The following is a 20,587-nucleotide window of genomic DNA, read 5'->3' on the forward strand; positions in this document are numbered from 1 at the left end:
ACAGGGCATGAGAAGATAAAGGTGCTGTTGTAAGTAAGTGACATTGGTACAAGAGTTGTTAAGGGCAGAGCCTGAACCTGCAGGCCTAACAAGCTAGACTTGGCCACCATCTGCCCTCACTGTGTAGTAAACAAGTTACAATGAAAAGCAGAGTAAGAATTCTCCAATGTGGCTTCACTGGGAGGAAGAACCAAAAAAAAAAAAAAAGAAAGAAAGAAAGAAAGAAAGAAAGGTCCAGTGACTTGCCAAAGTCCATCTTCCGGGTCATGACATGAAGTTTAGGTTCTCATACAGAAAGCAAGTGGTATTCATAACTAAACTGTCCTGGACAGGGTGTCATCCTGCCCATTATTGATCCACCATTATCTCAGTTCTAGTCTCTATTACAAGATAGTCTGACCAGTTGCCAGAACTGTGTTTTATCCCTTCCTGGGAGACAAACTCCTTCTCCGGCTGGCCCAGGCTTCAGCGTTTTCCTTCCTCCAGCCCAAGACTCCTGGGGAAAATCCCAATAGCTGAGAGGACACAGGTGTCTTTCTAAAGAATATCTTCAAAACTGCCAGGACAGTTAAATAAGTGGCCGGACTGCTCCTACGGGCACAAGGAGCAAAACCACGCCTATCCTTTATGCTTTTCTCACGAATGCAACAAATATAATTATCCCTCTCCTTGATGTCTACGGCAGAGGACAAAACCATATTTGTTAACGGTTCACCAGAGTTCTTTCTGTACAACTATGAGGTGCCTGGCTCCGAAGCAGAACCTGGACTGGAAGCGGGAGCTAAAAGCTAGGATGCGCTCTCTCCGGGTCTGGCTAAGATCAGGGTCACCCTGGAGCCAGCAAGGACATCCCTATACAATAGGCCTGTACAAGAACCGAGCCTCGGGAGCTCGGACTTCCGGGGAAAGCAGGAGTCCTCCTATTGGCGGCGACTTAGTGACGCCATCGCATCGCGACAGCGGCCCCTATTTCCCCTGGAGAAGAACTGCTGGGTACTTGGAACCGGACTGGCTCTGGCTTCTCCGCTCTTGGCCTCCAGCCTCGCAGGTGTCATCGGAAGCGTAAGGCGCCGGGAGGGTCCGGCTGCAGCGGCCAGGTAAGCTAAGGAAGGTGAACCGGGGTTGAGAAACAGAGCAGCCGACCGCGGTTCTCGGAGAGTGGAGGTCGACAAGATCGCACACACTGCCCTGCGCCTCAAGCTGCCCATTCCTGTGCTGTTTGCTGAGGGACCCTTGTGCTGTGAGCCATAGTGATCATTACAAAAACACCAGCGCCACCCTGCCAGGTGACTACCTCGTGATGCCTCAGTGCTGCTTTCTGTTCAATAAGGCTTGTTACAAAGACGGAATGAACCTGAGCGCGCTGTCACGAGGGACTAGCACAATCCGTGAGGCTTGGGGTTATCGGAGTGCAGGTGTTCAGCCTTCTCTCTATCACTGGCCGCCCAGGGGGCATGGCTGATGGCAGTAGGTTGGTAGCAGTTAGAGCCTGAGAGGAGTAGGCAAGATTGAAACTTGATTGTCTTGATTGGGAAGTACCTTGCTTCTGAAGAGAACTTCAATATTGTTTAGACAAGGATTCAGTACCAACTCTTTCTTTTAGCTATATGACCCTTGAACCTTAGTCAAGCCCTTACCCTATCTAAAACTTGCCCAGCAGTACCTACCAGCCACACAGTCAAGAGAATTAAATCAGACATCACAGGTGGAATACTTGGCTTTCCTCAGGACAGTTACTGTCATTTGAGTGTGTGGTGTAACTGACCACATGTGCTGGAACAGTCTTTGGATTGTGGCATAGTGGTGCTTGTATAAGACAACAGAGCGGATGGAAAGCCTTTGGTTTCCTGGCCAGACTTGCAAGCTGGCACTGTGGTGATCCTAAACAGGGTAGATTGACTTAACCAGATGAGGACCAAGAGCCCAAGACTGAGAGCTACCTCTACATTCATTAGCATAAAGACACAGGTCTGTGTGTGTGCCCTGGGGAACAGGCCTTGAATGTCACTCAGGTGCCATCCACCTTAGTTTTTGAGACAGGGTTCCTCATTGGCCCCGGAACAATTAGGCTAGATTGGCTGGCTGGCAAGCTCCAGGGATCTACCTGTTCCCATCTCTGCAGTCCTGGAATTACAAGCATGGACCACTGTGTGCAAACTTTCACGTGGGTTCTGGGGATTTAACTCAGGCCTTCAAGGGAAACATTTTACCAGACGGGCTGTCCTCCTAGCTCCATGCTGGTTTTAAAAGCAAGATACCCTGAAGAGGAAGGACTGTGTGATAAAGAATGAAGACTAGACCTAGATTAAGACAAAATAAGAGAATGGGTGGGGATGGAGTGTAGTTTAATTGAAGTATAGATCAATCTAGCATGTGCTCTTAAGGCCCAGCACCAATATCATAAGAACAAAAGAAACATAAGGATGAGGCTTATCTTTGGGTGGAGTCTAGAACTCAAAGTAGGTCCCGAACCTTGTTATTTTCTAAGAGATCTGGATCTGAGGAAGGAAGGAAGAAGTGGTCAGACACTTCCCAAAATTGATGATCACTAGGTTCTTTCAGGAAGTGAAATGTCAAGACCCTTGCATCTTCTATCTGTTCATTGGACAGATCAGTTCGAACCTGTGCTCCACACACAGCAGCAACACTGTAGGCTTAGGAGTGAAAGAAACAGGCATAGCTGCTGAACCCAGGGAGATAGCCAAGCTCAGACCAGTTCTCCAGCCTCTTAGCACCCCAAGTCTCCCTGTGCTCCAACAGGAGAAACTGGGTGCCTATCAGAGGAGGTGAGGGGCAGGTCCTAGGTCAGAGCAAACTGGTAGTGGTTCTAGCTTGAGCACATGATTGGTGGGAAGTGTTTAAGTCAGAGGGTAACAGGATCAAGTTAGTACTTTGAAAAGATGCATGAAAGAGCTGTAAAGCCATTTCTAGAAGTAGCTATTTGCCTAATCTGGGGATGATACCTAGTCCTGCACATTTTAGCCTTCCTCAGTTGGAGGGCTTCCTCTAAAACTAGGTAGAGGCAGCAGCCTGACCATCTTCATAGCATCGTCTCAATATCTGAGGCTTGAGTACATCAGTTGCTGGTGTCTGTCTCCCCAGAATGAAAGATGGCAGGGCCGAGTTGGCCTGCTATGTCCCCCACTTGCCAGCTGCAGGAACTTTCAGGAACACTGGTTGAGGAAAGGCTGGGATCCCTGGGGCTAGCTTAAAGCCTGCCATGTCATCTGTGCTCTGACTTTTTGAAGATAACAGGGTAAAATGACTTATGTGAGTACCTCCTGAGTGACATGCTGGGAATGGATGATGGGACAAAAACTAGGGATCTTCATGATGGGTTTACAGTCCTCCTGTCTCCTGCAGCTGGCTTCTTTCCTTTTAGGCTTTGATGCTGAACTCTGGTAGAAGGAGGTTGTTCTCAGCTCTGCTGCAAGTTCACAAGAGAGCCTGTCAGCCCTCTAGAGACATGAGACTGGTGCAGTTCCAGACACCCCACCTGGAGGGGCCTCACCTGGGCCTGGAGTCAGGGATTGGTGGGGGAGTCATAGACCTAAACACTTTTGACTCCACACTCCCCAAGACAATGATGCAGTTCCTGGAGCAAGGAGAGACTGCCCTCTCAGTGGCAAGAAGGTGAGTCAGCTGCTGTCTGGCCCTGGTCCCTCTCCTTCCCCATCCTCTCCTGCCCTGAGAATCAGAATCAGCAGGTGCCTCCTTTGCAAAGGAGCAGGGGACCCCACTGATTTCTTTTCACTTGTTCTTTCAGTCAAGAGCCAACAGGCATATAAATCTCTTCTTTTGAGACAGGGTCTTGCTATGCAGCCCAGGCAGGCTTTGAACTGGGAGAACTTTCTGCCTCAGCCTCTGGAATGCTAGGACTGAATTACAGGTGTATACGACTATACCCACAGAAGCCTTTAAAGTATTATATAACACCTTCAATTTACAGTGAGGGAAACTGAGGCTCAGAGAGGATGATTAATTCATTTGATTGTGGGACCAGGACCTTACCTCATTATACTGCCTTCCTGAGAGTTCCTCTCTAGAGGGACCTGCAACAAGATCCCAAGAAACAAGAAAGGCTTCTTGAGAAGATATGGTGTGATTTAGACCCTCAGAGGAAAGAGATTCCTGAGTTTGTCAAAGAACAGTAGATTAAAAGTACTTTAAGAAGGTGTTTTCACCCAGTAGAGTGGAGAAAAGAAATGTTTGACAGCCCAGTGTCACAGTGTCACTATGGTTCCAAAGATCCTTTTCTTTCTTTTTTTTTTTTTTTTTTTTTTTTTTTTTTTTTGGGTTTTTTTGAGACAGGGTTTCTCTGTGTAGCTTTGGAGCCTATCCTGGCACTCGCTCTGGAGACCAGGCTGGCCTCGAACTCACAGAGATCCGCCTGCCTCTGCCTCCCGAGTGCTGGGATTAAAGGCATGTGCCACCAATGCCCAGCCCAAAGATCCTTTTCTTAAAAATTAGAAATGACTTCCTTTCCTATTATTAGGAACCAAAAGTATGTTAACACTGTAGGATAGCAGCCACAAGAAGGAGGAACTCTGTGTTCTAGGGAACACCAAATACTCTATCGTTCATACACAAAACGATGAGGTGAGAGGGGTATGCCACTGCAGCTGGTATGAGCTACCCAGGACACAGGCGTTGTCTCCAGGGAGGGACACAGTGGCTAGAGGGGAAGAGACCTTTTCATTTACTCCCATTTGCACTTGTCACATACTTCTCCATGAACAGCAGGTATCCACGTGGGAGGAAATAAGCGTTTGATGAGCACCGCCACACTCTGCTATAAAGGACTGTATGTAGCTGGGTTTGAGTCTTGCACTGATGGGTGAAAGTCTAGAAAATGCAAAAAGCAAAAGACATAACTGCTATGGGACCTCCCCAGCCTGCCCTTAGATTCCCAACCTGCTCCCTGCTAGCCCTTCTGCTTGGTCTCTACAGAGCCCTGGCTACCCAGTTGCCAGTCCTCCCTCAGTCACAGGTGACCTTCCTGGCCCCTGTCACCCGGCCAGACAAGGTGGTATGTGTGGGCATGAATTATGCAGACCACTGCAAAGAACAGAATGTGCGGGTGCCCAAGGAGCCCATCATCTTCAGCAAGTTCTCCAGTTCCATTGTGGGGCCCTATGATGAGATCATCCTCCCACCAGAGAGCGAGGTTAGTGCTTCCCACCACCCAGGTGGCTGTGCTCCAGCAGAAGGGTCACTCCCTTAGAGCAGCGGTTCTCAACCTGTGGGTCACAACCACTTTGGGGGGGGTCCAACAACTTTCACAGGGATCACATATCAGGTTATCAGCATTACAATTCATAGCAGTAGCAAAATTACAGTTATGAAGTAGCAACAGAGTAACTATGATTGGGGGTCACTACAGCATGAGGAATTGTATTAAAGGGTCACAGCACTGGGAAGGTTGAGAACCACTGCCTTGAGGAACCTTCTGTCACTCAGTAGTGCACTACACAAAAGCTAGAGAGGACTGTACTGTACTACCACAGGCTGGGTGTGGGTGACAGGAGGAATTAACTTCCATCTTTTCCCAATTACAAAAGTAATTTTCTACAATGCAAGTATACTAATAATCTAGGTAAAGCTGCCAATACCTACTGCCCGTGCTTTGATACTCGTATTTTGCTGCAGTCTCCCAGTGCTGTCTGTCCCAGCCATGTCTGCCACACATGCACCTTGTCCCAACTCCATAAAGAATATCTTTCATCCCACTCAGTCTTCTCCCGGACCCATCTGAGGTTGCCACATGGTTTCTATTCCAGACACTTTTTGAAGAAGTGTTTCTTCTTAGGGTACCTGTGTCCAAGTGTGATTAGATTCAGTGGAAGCAGTTTTCTGAGGTGTCTGCACAGGACAGGTCCTGTGTTTCCCATTGCAGCCTATCAGGAGGCCCACATCAGGTGTTCTCAAATGTCCCCTTTTGTTCACTTGATACTCGTTTACTCTCAACCATAGTTGGTCTGTAGAGGCCAGAAGAGGATGCAGGAATCCCTGGAGTTGGAGTTAACGGTTGTGTGTACCTGATATTGGTGCTGAGACACAAACCTGGGTCCTGAACGATCTGGGCAGTCTGTCCAGCCTCTAACAGTGGATCTCACTCTGGAGCACTGTTGGTTTTCACCCTGTACCTTGTTGAGGCAGGCAGGGTCTCATGCTTCTGTGCTGCATGCCAGGCTAGCTGGCTCCTAAGCTTCGGGTGATTCTCCTCTCTGCCTCTTGTCTCACTGTAGGAGGGCTGGGTTACAAATGTGGCATCGGTAGCTCAGGCTGGCACCTGGATTCAGGTGAACTTTTGCCAGTTCTTGTCATTACCATTAAAAACATCTGGGGAAGACTAAATTGTAAGTTCTTTCCAGTTGCATTTGGTTCACTTGGGAAGAGGCTGGCATTTGTTCACATTTTGTAGCCTCGAGCATTTCTTCCTTTTAAATTGCTTATTTGAGCCCCTTAAGTACATTTCTTCCAGGATCCCAAGCTTATTAAAACAAGTTAATGCATTTTAGCACGTACAGTGTCAAGCACACAGTAGAGTTACATACTGTTATTACTACGTGGCAAAAGTCTTCACTGCAAGTGTCAAGAGTGACTTTTAAACTCAGTTCCCCAAACAGACATAGTCCCCTCCAATGGTGCTGCTTGCCACTGCCCAGAGTTTATGGATCTTCAAGTCATACCCACATGTCAGTCACTTCACCCTGGTTCCTAGAAGCTGAGACCTACCTTACAGCCACTGCAGTTCACTGTCCTCTCTTGCAGGAGGTGGACTGGGAGGTGGAACTGGCCGTGGTCATTGGAAAGAAAGGCAAGCACATCAAGGTGAGGTGAAAGGGAGCCTCAGGCCAGGGAGGAACAGCAGTCCCAGACCCTGCCTCTGCTGGTACTGACCACTCTCTGCAATGGTGCTAGCTGTCTTACGCTGGGATGTGTTTGGCTCTCCCTTGGCTTTCGCATGCCACCTTTGGCTAGCACTGGTGCTAATGTGTGATAATGGCTTTGAGATTCTTTGTTCTAGGGGTTGTGTACCTGTGATGTAACCTATCTGGCCAAATCTCCTGCCCCAATAGGCCACAGATGCCATGGCTCACGTGGCTGGTTTCACTGTGGCCCATGACGTGAGTGCTCGGGACTGGCAAATGAGACGCAATGGAAAGCAGTGGTTACTGGGAAAAACTTTTGATACTTTCTGCCCCCTGGGCCCTGCCTTGGTTACCAGGGACAGCATAGCAGGTAGGTTTCTAGTCTTTGCCACTTGTACTCTCCCATGTGCAACACCTGAGTGTCAGGACAAAATAGTGCTTCAGCAAAGACTATGGTTACAACTACATGTAGGGCTTTGGTGTCACTGTTCCACAGAGAGCACGTGGCCAGCCTCAGGTGTGAGCTAGGTCTCTGTGGAACTGCCTCCCAGAGCCCCTTGGAGGGAATACAGCTTCAGTTGCTGTGAAATTACATCCAGAAAAATGAACTACAAAGAACACTGCTCTTGGTAGTGGGGCTTTCTCCAGCTTTCCCATCTAGAACAGTTGGTCCTTAAGCTGGAAGGATGCGATGCTGGCTCTTGAGCCTGTGGAGAATGGCTGTGATGAAGCCTCTTCATTTTCTGTAAGGAAGATGGGTGAGCACCAATAGGACCCTGCCCACCCACTGTGTACTCACTCATCCATGGGGGATGGCATGGCCATGAGGGTGAGCCCCTTAGGGCAGCTGCTGTGAGGGTGCCAGATAGTTTGGGTTGCACCATTGTCTGCTGCCTGCTATCCCTGTTGCTTTAGAGATGTGGAGTCATTTTAGATCTACAGTTACCAGCCTTTGCTGGGGATGGATGCCCTTTTTTTTTTTCCTGTTTTTTTCTATTTTTATTGTGAATTTTTTTTTATTATGTATAGTGTTCTGCCTGCATGTATCCCTGCAGTCCAGAAGAGGGCACCAGACTACATTACAGATGGTTGGGAGCCACCATGTGGTTTCTGGGAATTGAACTCAGGACCTCTGGAAGAACGGGCAGTGCTCTTAACCCCTGTGCCCTCTCTCTAGCCCATTTTGAAATATTTTAAATATGTAGAAAATAAAGTAGTATAATTGATAACCATATGACTGCACTATTTTAAAAACACTTTATTACATTTATTTTTCTGTATGTATATGTGTGTGCCATGGCACTTGGGTAAAAAGGTGAAAGGACAATTTTCAGGAATTGATTCTCTTCTTCTACCACATGGCTCCTAGGGATCAAACCCAGGTCCCCAAGGTTGGCCTCTTCTTGTGGAGCCATCTTACCTGGCCTATGTGCCCCCCCCCCTTTAAAAAAAAGAAAAAAGCAAGTCCTGTGGCTGTTTTTGATCTCTATTCGGAGTCTAAACTGTACCTCCTTTCCTCACCTAAAGGGCTACTGCTGTTAATGTGGGAATTCAGGGAATTCCAGTCTGCAAGGAAGTCCCAGGGTAAAGTGCTAAGCCAGGGTAGGCAGACATACTCCCGACAGTTTCTCTCTCCTTTGGGGCTGGGTGTTGGAGGTGGATAACCCCTCAATGTTATTTTGAATTCCAGATCCACACAATTTAAAGATCTGCTGTCGAGTGAACGGGGAGGTAGTCCAGAGCAGCAACACCAATCAGATGGTGTTCAAGACTGAAGAGCTGATAGCCTGGGTCTCCCAGTAAGTGGGTGGAGCCCGTCACAGCCAGCCCTGGGAACTGAGCCCACTCTCAGCCCATGCTCTTACTTGATCCTTCTGCTTTCTCTAGGTTTGTCACCCTTTATCCAGGGGACATCATCCTGACTGGAACTCCTCCAGGGGTTGGTGTGTTTAGGAAGCCTCCTGTCTTTCTCAAGGTAAGTTAGTTTAAAAGAGGAAATGGTAGAAAGATGAGAGCTAGGGAGGCCTGGCAAGCTTGGAGCAACCTGAGGGGAGTGAAATGGGGAGGACCTGTTGAGGAGCCAAAGGCTAAAAACCTGGTGGCCTGCTGTGTTACAGAAGGGTGATGAAGTCCAGTGTGAGATTGAAGAAATTGGTGTCATTGTCAACAAGGTGGTGTGATGGCATCCCTATAACCATTGGACTTGAGACAAAGGTGGGACTTTGCTTCCACAGAGCTCACTGCTGGCCCTGCCCACTTGAGTTGCTTTAGGTAGGCCTTGGAAATAAACTTTCTCTCAAAGTTGCAGCTTAGCTTCTGCTGTCTTTTAGCCACACACACTCTCCCCCATCCCCAAGGGGAAGTAATGTTCACGGGGCAAATAAGGAGGGAGTAGATATTAGACAAATACCCCAGGCTGAGGGAAGAAACTAACCTAGTATCTTTATTTATGACACCAAATGATGAGTAAGCTTTTCTAAGTCCAGGTGAGCAGTGTCCTGATCAGAGGATGACACACACTTAAGTTCTAGGCTGACTAGTCCCATCAGCTTCCACTCTCTGGTTCTAATTGCAGATAAACTGTCGGATAAATTGTTCCAGCTTGTCTTGGTTGTCCCGGTTGGCAAATGTAGGGGACAGGTGGAGCTGGGGTCCCGCAGGACTGGGCATCTGCTGTAGTACCTGAACCACAAGATGGACTGTAAGCACCTTTGCTGAGGGAACACTGCCCCCAAGGCCAAGCCTGTCTCCCCCCACCCCACCCCCCAAAAAACCAAACCTGTAGTGACAGTATCTGAGTGTAAACAGTACTTGATGTCCCCAGAACCCTACTGTAGTAGGGAAGTCAGTCATTTGTGAACCAGGAAAGCAAACCATCCCCTCTTGCATTCACCAGGGCCAGCCCCGTGGGGTATGAGAACAAGGTGATTCCCCTGAGCAGTTGTAGCAGCCTGAGGGGCTAGGGGTGAGGTCAGGGACAGGATAGTGACAATGCCCCTCTTACCCCCAGGTCTTTGAATGTCCAGATAGCACTGACAGCAAGGTTTGGGTCTGCACACTCTAAAGAGAAAAGACAATGAAAGCTCTGGGGCAAGCCAGGGAGCCACTTGGCAAGGCTTTCCTCCTTTTAAAGGAAAACCAACTAGGACTTGCATGTAACTAAAGCTAGTTCTCTTCCCTGAAGTCAGGTAGTCACTTCCCAGCAGGGGGCAGCAGTCACCAGCAAACCTACCCCCTCCAGGGAGCCTGGGATGGGACTTGAAACTCACCAAAGATCCCTTCTTCTTGGGCACAGTCCTGTAAAAACTGGTACAACTGCTCTGAGTAGCCCGCCTCTGCAGGAGAGATCAGACCTAGAGCCCAACTCTGTAGGACTGAGCCTTACTCTGAACACTGCCAGGGGGTAAGGACCTTACCTGAATCTGGCAGCTGCCCCACGTGGAGGAAGGCGGCAGCTTGGGCAAAGGCCTTGAGTATTGGACTGAGCAGGCGGCAGAGGAAGAGGAAGAAGTCAGGGCAGCGAGACTGCTGGCTAAGCTGGAGAGAAACAGGCCAGAGTGAGGAAGGTAGGCTCCCAGGTACCTTACCGCCTCTACCTGCCCTGCCTCCTCGGGTAGCTTTTTCCAACACACCCTGAAGCACCGGCCTCCTGGCTCCTCAAAGTCATCACTCTCACTGTCAGTAAAGTCCCCACTTGGTTTCCACAGCAGCTTTGCACTCAGATGCTGTCTTCCTGTGTCACAGGCTGGCCGGGAGCCTGGGGTCTGGGAATTGGGAGAGTTATTGGCCCCTGGTAAGGCTGGACAGGAATCAGCTCTACAACCCTCAGACCTGGTCCTGTCCTGGCAGGTGAAAGCAGGTCTGGGAAGCCCAAAAGGATGCCCAGTACCCAATCTCACTGAGAAATGTGGAGGCAGGAGGTGTGAAGAGAACCTTAGAGCTACACATGCAAACTGCTGTAACACACATAGGTCTAGGGTAGTGGAGACAGGCTTCCATGTCTTCTGGCCAGAAGAGCAGCCCAGGGCACTGGCACTTAGGGTGGGAGCATACCTCCTCAGCAACCAGGAGCCCACACTGGATGAGCCGGTCCAGCACTTCCTGACAGTAGCAATAGGAAGACTGGCAGGGCTGTAGGAAGAGAAGCATCAAAGCCCTTCAGAGCAAATGTTCTGCTCAGAGGGGGGCACAATCCTGACTAGAGGTAGTTAGAGGCCAAGACCACTACCATAGGTCATAATGACAAGGCCCCAGGACCCTGCTGAGCTGGGGGGAGGGGAGTCTGACCTGGGGCAGCAGTAGGTCTTGGGGTAGCAGGTGCAGCAACAGTAGGATCTGTCGGTACAGTTCATTCTGACTCAACAGCTCTATGCCCTGCAGTTCCCAGGGCCCCTCAGGTGGTACTCTGCCGGCCAGCAACCCCCGAACTGCACAGGCTGGCAGAGGAAGAAGCCTGCTTAAGGAGGGAACTGTTCCCCTCTCCCCTGCACATGCGGCCCAACCCTGCTGAGCCCACTGACTCACCACCCACAGCTTCGCTCAGGAAGGTGGGCAGCAATTCCATACTCAGACGTGCCAGATGTGTGAGGCCTGGGCCAGGTCGTGGCACCACCACCAAGTCCCCCTGGTGGACACGCAGCAGAACCACATGTGCCCTCAGGAGGCTTAGTGTATGTTGGGCCAGGCACCGCAGTTGCCCAGAGAAGCCCACGTCAAAGCCACGAAGCAGTGTCTCCTCTGTCAGCCAGGAAAACTCCCCCAGGAGCTGCGACAGGACCACACCCTAGAGGCAAAAAAGGCCTGAGCAGAGGGCCATGCGCTGCCCTTTACTGGACCCCAGTGTATAGTGCCCTCCCTCCTACCTTTTGGTGCTTCAACAGCAGTAGTGTTGCCATGATGGCTGTGCTCATCACCGCTGAGCTGGCCACACTGGCTGGGGAGAGGTGGGGAAGCAGAGATGTAGGAGTCAGACCTGATCTCTCCTATGCCATTTGACAGTTGTTTCTGACCACACGGCTCCAACTCCACCCCAGCAGCAGAGGGCAGGTTCCAGGAAGTAGTTATTACATGTGCTGTAAACCAGACCCGCCCCAACAGTGTGCTACAGAGTGGCATTTGAGAAGGCACTGACAGACACTTCAGCAAGTACCCTCTGCAGGCACATATTGCTACTCCACTCAGTTACCAGCCATTTACAGCTGAGGACGCTGGTTGAGGGGCATCTGGGGTTGGGTCAGGTTGGACCTAGCATAGATGTGCACAGGCGCCTTCAGCTCAGACACTGAGTCAATCTGCTCCCCCTCTCCCTGGGTGCCCCCCTCTTCTAGCATCCCAAGTGTACCACAAAGGGGGGTGGGGAGGTCAGGTGCTGATAACCATGGGATCCTGGTAACTAGCCCTGTATTACCACACCCCAAAGGTGCAGATCCGGATTTCCCTCACCACTCAGGACATGCCGGCTCAGTCTTCTGACCAAGAGCTGGTTCTCTTCTTTAAGAGTCAAGAGGAGCCCAGTTGAAGGGGTCCACTCCTGCTCCTTCTCAGTGTCTGGAACAACATTGCTGGGATAGAGACAGATCAAGGAATGGAACCAGACTAAAATGTCAGAGTCTAAAGCTTCCCCAAGTCCTGAAAGAAGCCATATAACCCTCTCCTACCCCCCACCCGCCTTCCAGGCCTGTGTGCCATCCTACACTTAGACTGTAGGGAAAATGAGTGTCTGGTGATGTTGAAGAGCCGCCTGCCTCCCTTCTGAGACCCATACATCTGCTCCTTACCATTCACCTAGCACGATGGGCTGCAACAAGTGTTCCAGGGTCTGCCTGCTACCCCAGCAGCTTCTAGCATTGATGGTGTATTCCTGCCCAGGATAAAGTCGTGGTTTGCTCTTGCCCACCCCCCCCCCAGGAAGCCTGCACACAGACTGTCTAAAACAGAAAATACTATCCCTACAATGACTCTGAAGGCCAAATCACCACAAAGGCTCTCCCAGCCTTTCCCAACTGGTTTCTTACCTGGAGGGAAAATGGCTGGGCAAAGTGAACCCGGACACAGACTCTACGGTTGCAGCCCCAGCCATTACACAGTTTCCGAAAGACAGCCAAGGCTCCTGTCCATAGCCCCAAGGGAGCCAAGCCCTGCAGGGAAGGAAAGGCTACACATGTATATTTGGGCAAGTCTCAAGGCTGCTTGCTACCCTTTCTGCCCTCTACACTGTTCAGTGGTCTCCAAGCTGTCTTTTCACCCATGACCTCCCTTATGGGGACTTTTCTAAGACAGTAATGGCAAAGACCTTAGGAGATACTGCAGGATGGTGACTGTAGGACAGTTCCTTTTATACACACTTCACATCCCAATTTACTTTGGCCCTGAAGGAGCCCTACCACAGAACATACTGTGCTACCCAGAAGTGGTGCCCACTTGGGGCCCCCAGGGACAAGAGGGTCTCACGTGGTTCATGTCACATGGTGCATCTGGAACTAGGTCATAAGCAATGGCAACTGGTACCAGTGTGGCATCTGGGATGATGCCTTCCTGGACCACTTGGACCACCAGTCCTAACCAGGCCTGGCCCAGGGCTGAAAGCCTGGGCCCTGGGTACCCAGGGGGCTCTTCAAGGAAGATGAGTAGAGGCTGCCCACTGGCAAGCAGCTGCTCCACAGCCTAGAAGGAGAGAGGAAGGGTGAGCATGGAGGCCAGATCAGAAGCAGACCACTGTACTCTTGGCCCACCCCATACATAAACCACTGGGGGCACTCACTGCACAGACCACAGTCCTTGCAAGGATGCCATCTGAGCTGTCCAAGGAGAGGTTGGCCTCTGGTGGCAGGAAAAGTCCCCCAAGTTTTCTCAGTAGAGCTCTGTGCGCACAGGACAAAGCCTAGTGAGAAGGGGCTCTGGAGGAAAGACTGGGCCCAGACACTTGGCAAGAGCCTTGCCTCTCCAGGCCTGTCTGTCTGAGCATTTGAAGCAGCCATGGCCCAGGGACCGATAGCCAGCCAGCCAGCCATCCAAGTCTACAAACTGTCATGTAGCTGAAAACAGACTAAGAAGGCAAAATAACTTCCATCCCCCTGCTCCAGCCTGGGACTTCCCTCCTATCATACCTGAGGGCAGGGGAGCAGGTACAGGGGTCCAAAGCCACACGGACCACACCCAGGCCCTGGGAGAACAGTACAAAAGGCAGCAGGAACCCATCCAGGAGAGACTTGTGTGTAGAAAGGAAAACAAGCGGCGAGCCCTGGTCCAGAGACAGCAAGAAGGAAGTGCCCACCATAAAAACACAGCCAAACCCAGAACCTGCAAGTCCCAGGGCAGCACTGAGGGAGGAAGGGGGCCTCCTATGCACATTCCCAAAGGTAGAGCAGCCTTCCCACTACTTTTAAGGTAATGTAAGGCATAGCAGTTGTTGAAACTGAGGGAAAGACAGGAAACCCTGTAGGAGCAGGGCTATGAGACATGGGTACAAGGCTGTCTAAGAGCTGTGAGTTTTTTCTAACAGCTGATAGGGTCTGGGGTTGCCTCTGCTCAGGCCATCCAAACCTGTCCAGTATGGTTTGGCTTACCTCCTGGACAGCCTTGTGGACCATCTTCATCTGTCCCTTGTGAAGCTGCACATTCAGGAAGAGGCGGTTCAGGAACCACAGCAGTGCCCAGCTGAACAACCTTGGAAGCAGTGCCAGCTTGAGGGTCGGTCACCTTCATAAGGCTCAGTACCCACAGTACCCCAGAAGGTTGCCCAGAACACTCTTAAGGGAAGCAACATTGTTGCCCTGATCAGGAGGGGTCACAGTCTGCTTAATAGTAGACAATGCTAAGTGGGGCGCTGTGGCTGCAAAGGGTCCTGAAACCAAAGGACTTAGACCGTTTCCTGACAGAACCCAGTCAGCTTATATTTACCAACTACCAGGAAAAAGTAGAGCAGGGAAATGACAGGAGGGCAGGGCTCACTGCATTTGCTCAGACGCCCAGTAGGGGGCCTATCTTGCTACATAAGTAGGTAGAGGGAATCTTATGGACAAGCAGCAAGTCCACATCTTATGGGAGTATTAAATGGGGGCAATTCTGAGAAGCAGTGATATGTGGGGACACTAGGGAAGCCCGTGCCCCTATAAAAGCTGTACTCTAAGGCCACCTGACTACTTAGGTGCATAGAGGAAGCAGGCAGCCTGCTAGAGTTGTGCTTGGGAGCTCCTAAACAAGGGCACCATGAGGCCTAGAGCCTGAAAGCCTCAACAGAGTCAAGACTGTTTGACTATGGGTCAAAATCACCAGCAGCTGAGCCTGATGCACAGCCCCAAACCCCCATCAGCAGCTTCGCTCATCCCCTGGCTTTAACATAAACTATATACTACAGCTCTGCACATCTATGCCCCTTCTGAGCTCCCAGACCTACACAGACAACCAAGTTTTCAAGTCAGTTACTGAAATTCTCAATCCAGACATCCAGGGCCAATTAATTCCCTTCTGAGCAAGGCCATCCCTCTCTGTGTACACCCCCAGGCACTAGGCCAGAAACAGAGATTTCCTCTATTTTCCCAATCTATTCATGAGTCCCATTAGTTCCACCTTCACCTCTCAATCCACTCTCTTCAATGCCTGTCAATCATCTCTCAATGGGACCAACAGCTTTGCAGAGATGCCAATCTCTGCTCTCAATCCCAACTCATCATGCTGCCACTTTCTACTTCAAACTTTTCTACTGGTTTTTACTGCCCTTTGGAGCAGCCTGAACTACTTATATGGCTCTGATCTGGTCCTCCTACCTCAAGTTCTTCTCCAGCTGCTCTCTGCTTCACCCATCAGCCTCCGATCGTGTCACTATTTTCCATGAACCTGGCCCTCTCCTGCTCAGGAGAGGCCCGACTCAGGCTTTCCCCTAAAGAAACTGTTTCCCCAGCTCCTACTCCTGTGCCCTCCAGGGCTGGCTTTCTTCACTCTGGCTCTAACTACAATACTCACCCTCCTGGGAATTCTGGCTCAGCCCTTGCTCCTTTCTTTGAGTGGCTGCATCACTGCCCACCTCCTTAATCCCCTGCATCTAAGTGTGCAGACCTGTACTGTACTGTATGAACCCAGGCAGGGGCTGCAGTAGGAAGAATATGTGGTACTTTTCCAAGCCCAGCTAACGTTCACTCTCCAGAAGGGCAGAGGCCTCCACCTAGGGACAAATGGCCCTCACCATCATTACCTGAGCAAGAAAGGGCAGAGAGTGGCCTGAATGTGACCCAGGATGCGCTGCACCTCTTTCATCACTAGGTCAGGGGCCTGACCTTCTCCAGCCCCTCCTGGAACCCTCCCTGAGAGGAGGCTCTGCACCCTGTTGAAGTTAGGGGAACAGTGTTGGACTTTGTGCCAATGGTCTCTCCAGTCACTTCCCCAGGGTATAGCCAGGGGTCCAATATGGGCCCAAGCAGCTACTACTCCAGAAACCTTGCCTCAGCCAGCCTTGGCCATCCTGATAGAGCCTTTATCACCCTTTTAAGTGTCCCACAAGTGCCAGACTCTGATCCTGCCTCCTCACCCAGTGTTTTCCATGATCTTCTGGGAGACATCAGAGCTGGTGGGTATGTGCTGCTCCAAGGACCACAGGAAATAGCAGAGCCTGCGAACCAGCCAGCCCCGAAACCTGGGGGAAGATAGTTCAGAGAGGCCTCCCCAGGGTCCACAGAGGTCTATTCTTTAGGAAGGGTTTGCACCCATCTCATGTCCTAGAACCAAGCTCCACCATGGAGGGGGAGAGGGAGGGGGGTCCCTAGTCCCACCCCTCTTCCCCACTGAGGGAGCACAGGGGCCAGCCCATACATGCTCATGGAGGAACTTGAGGAGAGGAAAGCTTGCCTCAGTTTGCTGTGGTTATGCAGGAGAGGGCAGGGGCCCCTCTTTTCCATTGCAGAAAAAAATGATATCACAAAGGGCCCTTGTAACCCACCATCCTGCACTCCTAGCTCTGGCTACCTGGTGTTCTCTTCCTTCACAAGGATCACATTGCAGAAGCCCAGATCCATTATGCTTCTGTGGAAGAGGGACTCCTGCCCAAGAGGGAAGGGACAACATATCCTGGGGGGCCTTTGCAAACCAAGTCTGTACCCTGCCCATCTAGCCTCTGCCTGATGGCCCTTTGAGTCTACCAGAAGGAATGTACAGAGTACACCTCCCAGATGTCTGACCCCAGATCCCAATGTTGGCTCACAAAGAAAAGGGCTTCATGCTTAGAATAGAAACCACTGCCCCCTGTTTGGAGTTGCCCTCTTAGAGATAAGCACATTAAAATCCTCTGAGTAGGGGTTTTAACTCCTCAAGAGCAGACGGTCTGAAATCTGAATCTCCACTAGAGTGCTGAGCCCTCCCCGTCTTGGCAGCAGCACATGATATGGACATGCAAGAGATGCTGAGTGCTATGAGGTCTGAGTGGACAGTGTCCCCAGACAGAACAGACCTAGTGCAGACCTAGGCATATTCCAGTCTCTCTCCTACCCAATTCTCCCAAGCCACATCCCAGCAACAGACCCTGGTGCATCTGAAGGGCAAAGGCATGTTGCAGTTCAAAGATCAAGCTTGGAAAGACAGCTGTCTTCCCAGCATCCTCACTCACAGAACTAAGCTACCCTAAGCTTTGCAAGGGAGGCCCATCCGTACCATCACTTACCCAGCTCTTAGGAGTACAGGTCTGGCAGCAGCGACCCATAAAGGGGCGATACTTCCCCAGAAAAGGAGTGATGGCCTCCATCTTCATCCCAAAGCCTGAGGACCAAAGGCTGGTCTGGAAAAGGGCCACGAGAGAGGTGAGCAAACACAGGGTCCTTGGCAGAGGGAGGGACACACTAGGAGCAAAGGTCACAAGAGCATAAGTGGGAGGGCAAAGGGTGTGAGAACCCCACAGACTGTTCTAGAAAAAGGCCACAGGAGTGGTGAGTGAACACAGGGTCGTTGACAGAGGGAGGGGTACATCACGAGTGAAGGTCACAAGAGGGTAAGTAGGAGGACAAAGTATGTGAGAATTCCTACATTACCTCCTGACCATTGTGGTTGCTCCTCTGCTGGTCTTGGGGATTGGATTTCAACATGGTATCCATGAAGTCTGTAAGATCTGTGAACTAAGCACTCTGCCTCTCTCCACATGAACCTGACCTAGAAAAATGTGAAAGGGTGGAACTACATGGAATCTGAGCCATAATCCAAGGGTTTGTGAGGTGACCCATAGTCCACCCCAAAACAGGAAACAGCCAGGCCAGCAGCAATGAGGACGACCACCAGGAAACTGGAGGCTCAGTCTGAGCCAATCCCTGTCCCTGACACAAGTGGGACCTCCAGAAAGTTAGCTAACCAGAAAAGTTAGGGGCTCCCTCAGGCCAACATGAGGGGGAATAGCTATTTTCCATCCACGCATCCAGATGTCTCCTAACACCAACTAGGGTTGAAATGGCAACTCTTGGTGCAGAAGGAAAAGCCTGTTTGGACTGGGTTATGCCAGCAAGAAGGGGCACAGGAACAGGACCCTCTCTCTACAAACCCACCAAGTTCTGCTCAGCAGCTCTCTTCAGAAGCCAGGATTCATTACCCATCCCTGACCTCCCACCATGTCCATGGTGAGCAGACTGGCCTAATTATTTACATTCTTTTTTCCATTCAATCATACTAGCTGCATGCCAGCCTGAGAATGCCTTCTTGATTCTCAAGACCACAAAGTCTGCTGGGGCTGTAAGTTCACGATTCATTTAGATTCTTTTTTTCTGTGATTTCCAGGGCTCAAGGCCACCAGAAAAGCAGCCATGTGAAGGCCTCGAGTGTTCTCATTTCACTTCCTCTGTATCATCTGAAATTGTCCTGAGGCAAGAGCTGCAAAATATTCATATGTAGACCCAGCAATTCAGGGGCATGGAGAGGCCCGGAGAGCCAGATACCTAGGACTTCGTTCCCGGGAATTCCTTGGGTGCTCCTTCTCTCCCCTTGGTGCTATTTAGGACCCTGAAGCCAAGCAATAAGTGGATTCTGATTCATGTCCACACAGGCTCTGGACATCTCACATCAAATACAGTCCCTATTTTGAAAAATGGAGTCTCACAACCCCATTCAGACCCTAAGCACAGGGAGACCCCAAATCAAGGCTGCAATGTAAGAAGCTAGGGTTGCAAGGAAGATGTCTGATACTCCTCAGTCTCAGACCACTCCTAACCTCAAATTCTGTCTACAATGCTAGCCCTAAAAGAACAGAGTAAAAACCAAGGCAAGAAGTAGTTCTCATGAGCCAATTAAGTCAACTACGTAGCTCACACAATCCTGGTCAGTTGGGGGACATGTCTCACTTTTGTTAAGGCAGTGTCTTGCTACGTTGCCCAGACTGGCTCTGAATTCTCCATCCCCCTCCTCAGTTTCTCAAGCACCGGGACACAGATGTGTCTGGCATCCAGCTTCCCTAAGTGAGGGCTGCTGGCAGTCTGCATGGACTGTATGCCCCAAGGACCAAATACAGCTGACATACATCTTCTCACTGGCTATATGATGTGCTGAAATCTTGTGAATTAAGGCCAACATTTAAAAGGAGAGAGCTTGTTATATAAAGAGTGGGGGTTTCCAGCTGCTGCTGTAAAAATAACCTTGAGATGTGGCATCTCTGAGCAAATACCCCACAGGGTCTCAGCTGGGGGGAGCCCAGAGGCCACTGTCCCTTCACTCACTCTGTGAATTCTCCTAATCCCCCTACACAGGTGACACTCTACACAGCCACACACAGGTGGCTCCTAGGTACTTCTTGACCAAAGGCTGAAATGCAAACCTTCCCCCACAATGTAGAATGTTCCTACCCTACTGAGCATCACAGAACTTAACTTTAATGGCTCAGCTGCAGCAAATAACCCTACAGCGTCTGCTAGGAAGCCCCTCGCCAAACCCAAGATGGAGGACAAGGCCTGTCTCAGAGGCAGCATAGGAAGTCCATCCTTGCCGTTGTCCTCTAGGTCTCAAGTACCGGAAACCAAGCAGAGCAGAGTAGGTCTCTCCGGGGCCACCAGCTAGGCCGCGTGCCTTTGAGGGTTTGTTTGTGTGACACCCAGCAACAAGACCACCCACCAGCCCGAGTTCCCCACACCGGGCGAGATATTAGTCCCTGCCTGACCCAAAGCCCCGCACAGCCCAGCCTGGCTTGACCCAACCCAGTACACGGGTCCCACGGAAGCTCACCTCACCTCACACCGGCAGCCAACTCCCGCCAAATCAGCCGAGCTGGGCCACTTAAGCCGGAAGACCGGGCCCAGCGCATGCGCCTCAGAGCTGCCTTGATGGCCAATCATGACACGCTCTGGGCCCGAGGCCCCAACCCCTTGACGCCTGGCACGCACAGCTTGCCCACTTCCTGTACCAGGTGATCCCAGCTGCCCTAGCAAGTGTTTAAGAGTATGGGGGGCGGGGGAGGACTTTCTGGCTGTGCTTAGGGACTCTCCTGCCCTCCCGAACTGGAAGCATAGGTTGCAGAGAACCCAAGGGCTGCACAGAGGGTTCTCTTTAAGGTGGGAGGGGCGAGGTGGCTTACACCTGTCATGCCAGTGCTCGGAAGGCAGAGGCAGGTGTGTCTTTGTGAATTCAAAGCCAGCCTGGTCAAATAGCAAGTTCTAAATCAACCAAAACTACATAGCGAGACCCTGTCTCAAATATATATATTTATTGCATGTGAGGCCAGAAGGGAACGTTGTATCCCCTGGAGTCAAAGTGGCCCC

The 20,587-nt window shown here is 50.8% G+C and overlaps 2 protein-coding genes across 5 annotated transcripts; one reads left to right on the forward strand and one right to left on the reverse strand.

Annotated features, from left to right (window-relative positions):
* Positions 1–952: 952 nt before the first annotated feature.
* Positions 953–9,584, forward strand: Fahd2a (fumarylacetoacetate hydrolase domain containing 2A). Of its 4 annotated transcripts, none has more exons than XR_004770523.1 (10): positions 953–1,286; positions 3,383–3,633; positions 4,951–5,167; positions 6,775–6,834; positions 7,083–7,245; positions 8,403–8,477; positions 8,566–8,674; positions 8,763–8,850; positions 8,993–9,146; positions 9,451–9,472. XR_004770523.1 is itself a non-coding variant. In XM_035446634.1 (10 exons), the coding sequence occupies exons 2-9, from the start codon at positions 3,389–3,391 to the stop codon at positions 9,053–9,055; spliced, it is 1,020 nt and encodes a 339-aa protein (XP_035302525.1). In that variant the 5' UTR covers positions 953–1,286; positions 3,383–3,388; the 3' UTR covers positions 9,056–9,089; positions 9,451–9,584. The 4 variants fall into 4 exon arrangements, 3 of the variants coding, with proteins under 3 accessions (XP_035302525.1, XP_035302524.1, XP_035302526.1); XM_035446634.1 differs by having other exon boundaries at positions 8,993–9,089; positions 9,451–9,584; XM_035446633.1 differs by lacking the exon at positions 9,451–9,472 and having other exon boundaries at positions 8,993–9,182.
* Gpat2 (glycerol-3-phosphate acyltransferase 2, mitochondrial) lies at positions 9,325–20,164 on the reverse strand. Its single transcript, XM_035447043.1, has 21 exons — positions 20,060–20,164; positions 17,524–17,637; positions 16,833–16,906; positions 16,399–16,503; positions 16,066–16,194; positions 14,441–14,540; positions 13,982–14,115; positions 13,636–13,735; positions 13,326–13,538; positions 12,890–13,012; positions 12,653–12,735; positions 12,318–12,436; positions 11,738–11,808; positions 11,400–11,658; positions 11,163–11,311; positions 10,929–11,006; positions 10,508–10,639; positions 10,292–10,412; positions 10,145–10,210; positions 9,880–9,935; positions 9,325–9,557 (listed from the first exon to the last, which is right to left on the reverse strand). Exons 1-21 carry the CDS (start codon positions 20,162–20,164, stop codon positions 9,441–9,443), a joined length of 2,448 nt encoding a protein of 815 aa, XP_035302934.1. The 3' UTR covers positions 9,325–9,440.
* Positions 20,165–20,587: the final 423 nt, after the last annotated feature.

The sequence above is a fragment of the Cricetulus griseus genome, chromosome 6 (assembly GCF_003668045.3).
Source record: "Cricetulus griseus strain 17A/GY chromosome 6, alternate assembly CriGri-PICRH-1.0, whole genome shotgun sequence".
NCBI classification, from domain to species: domain Eukaryota; kingdom Metazoa; phylum Chordata; class Mammalia; order Rodentia; family Cricetidae; genus Cricetulus; species Cricetulus griseus.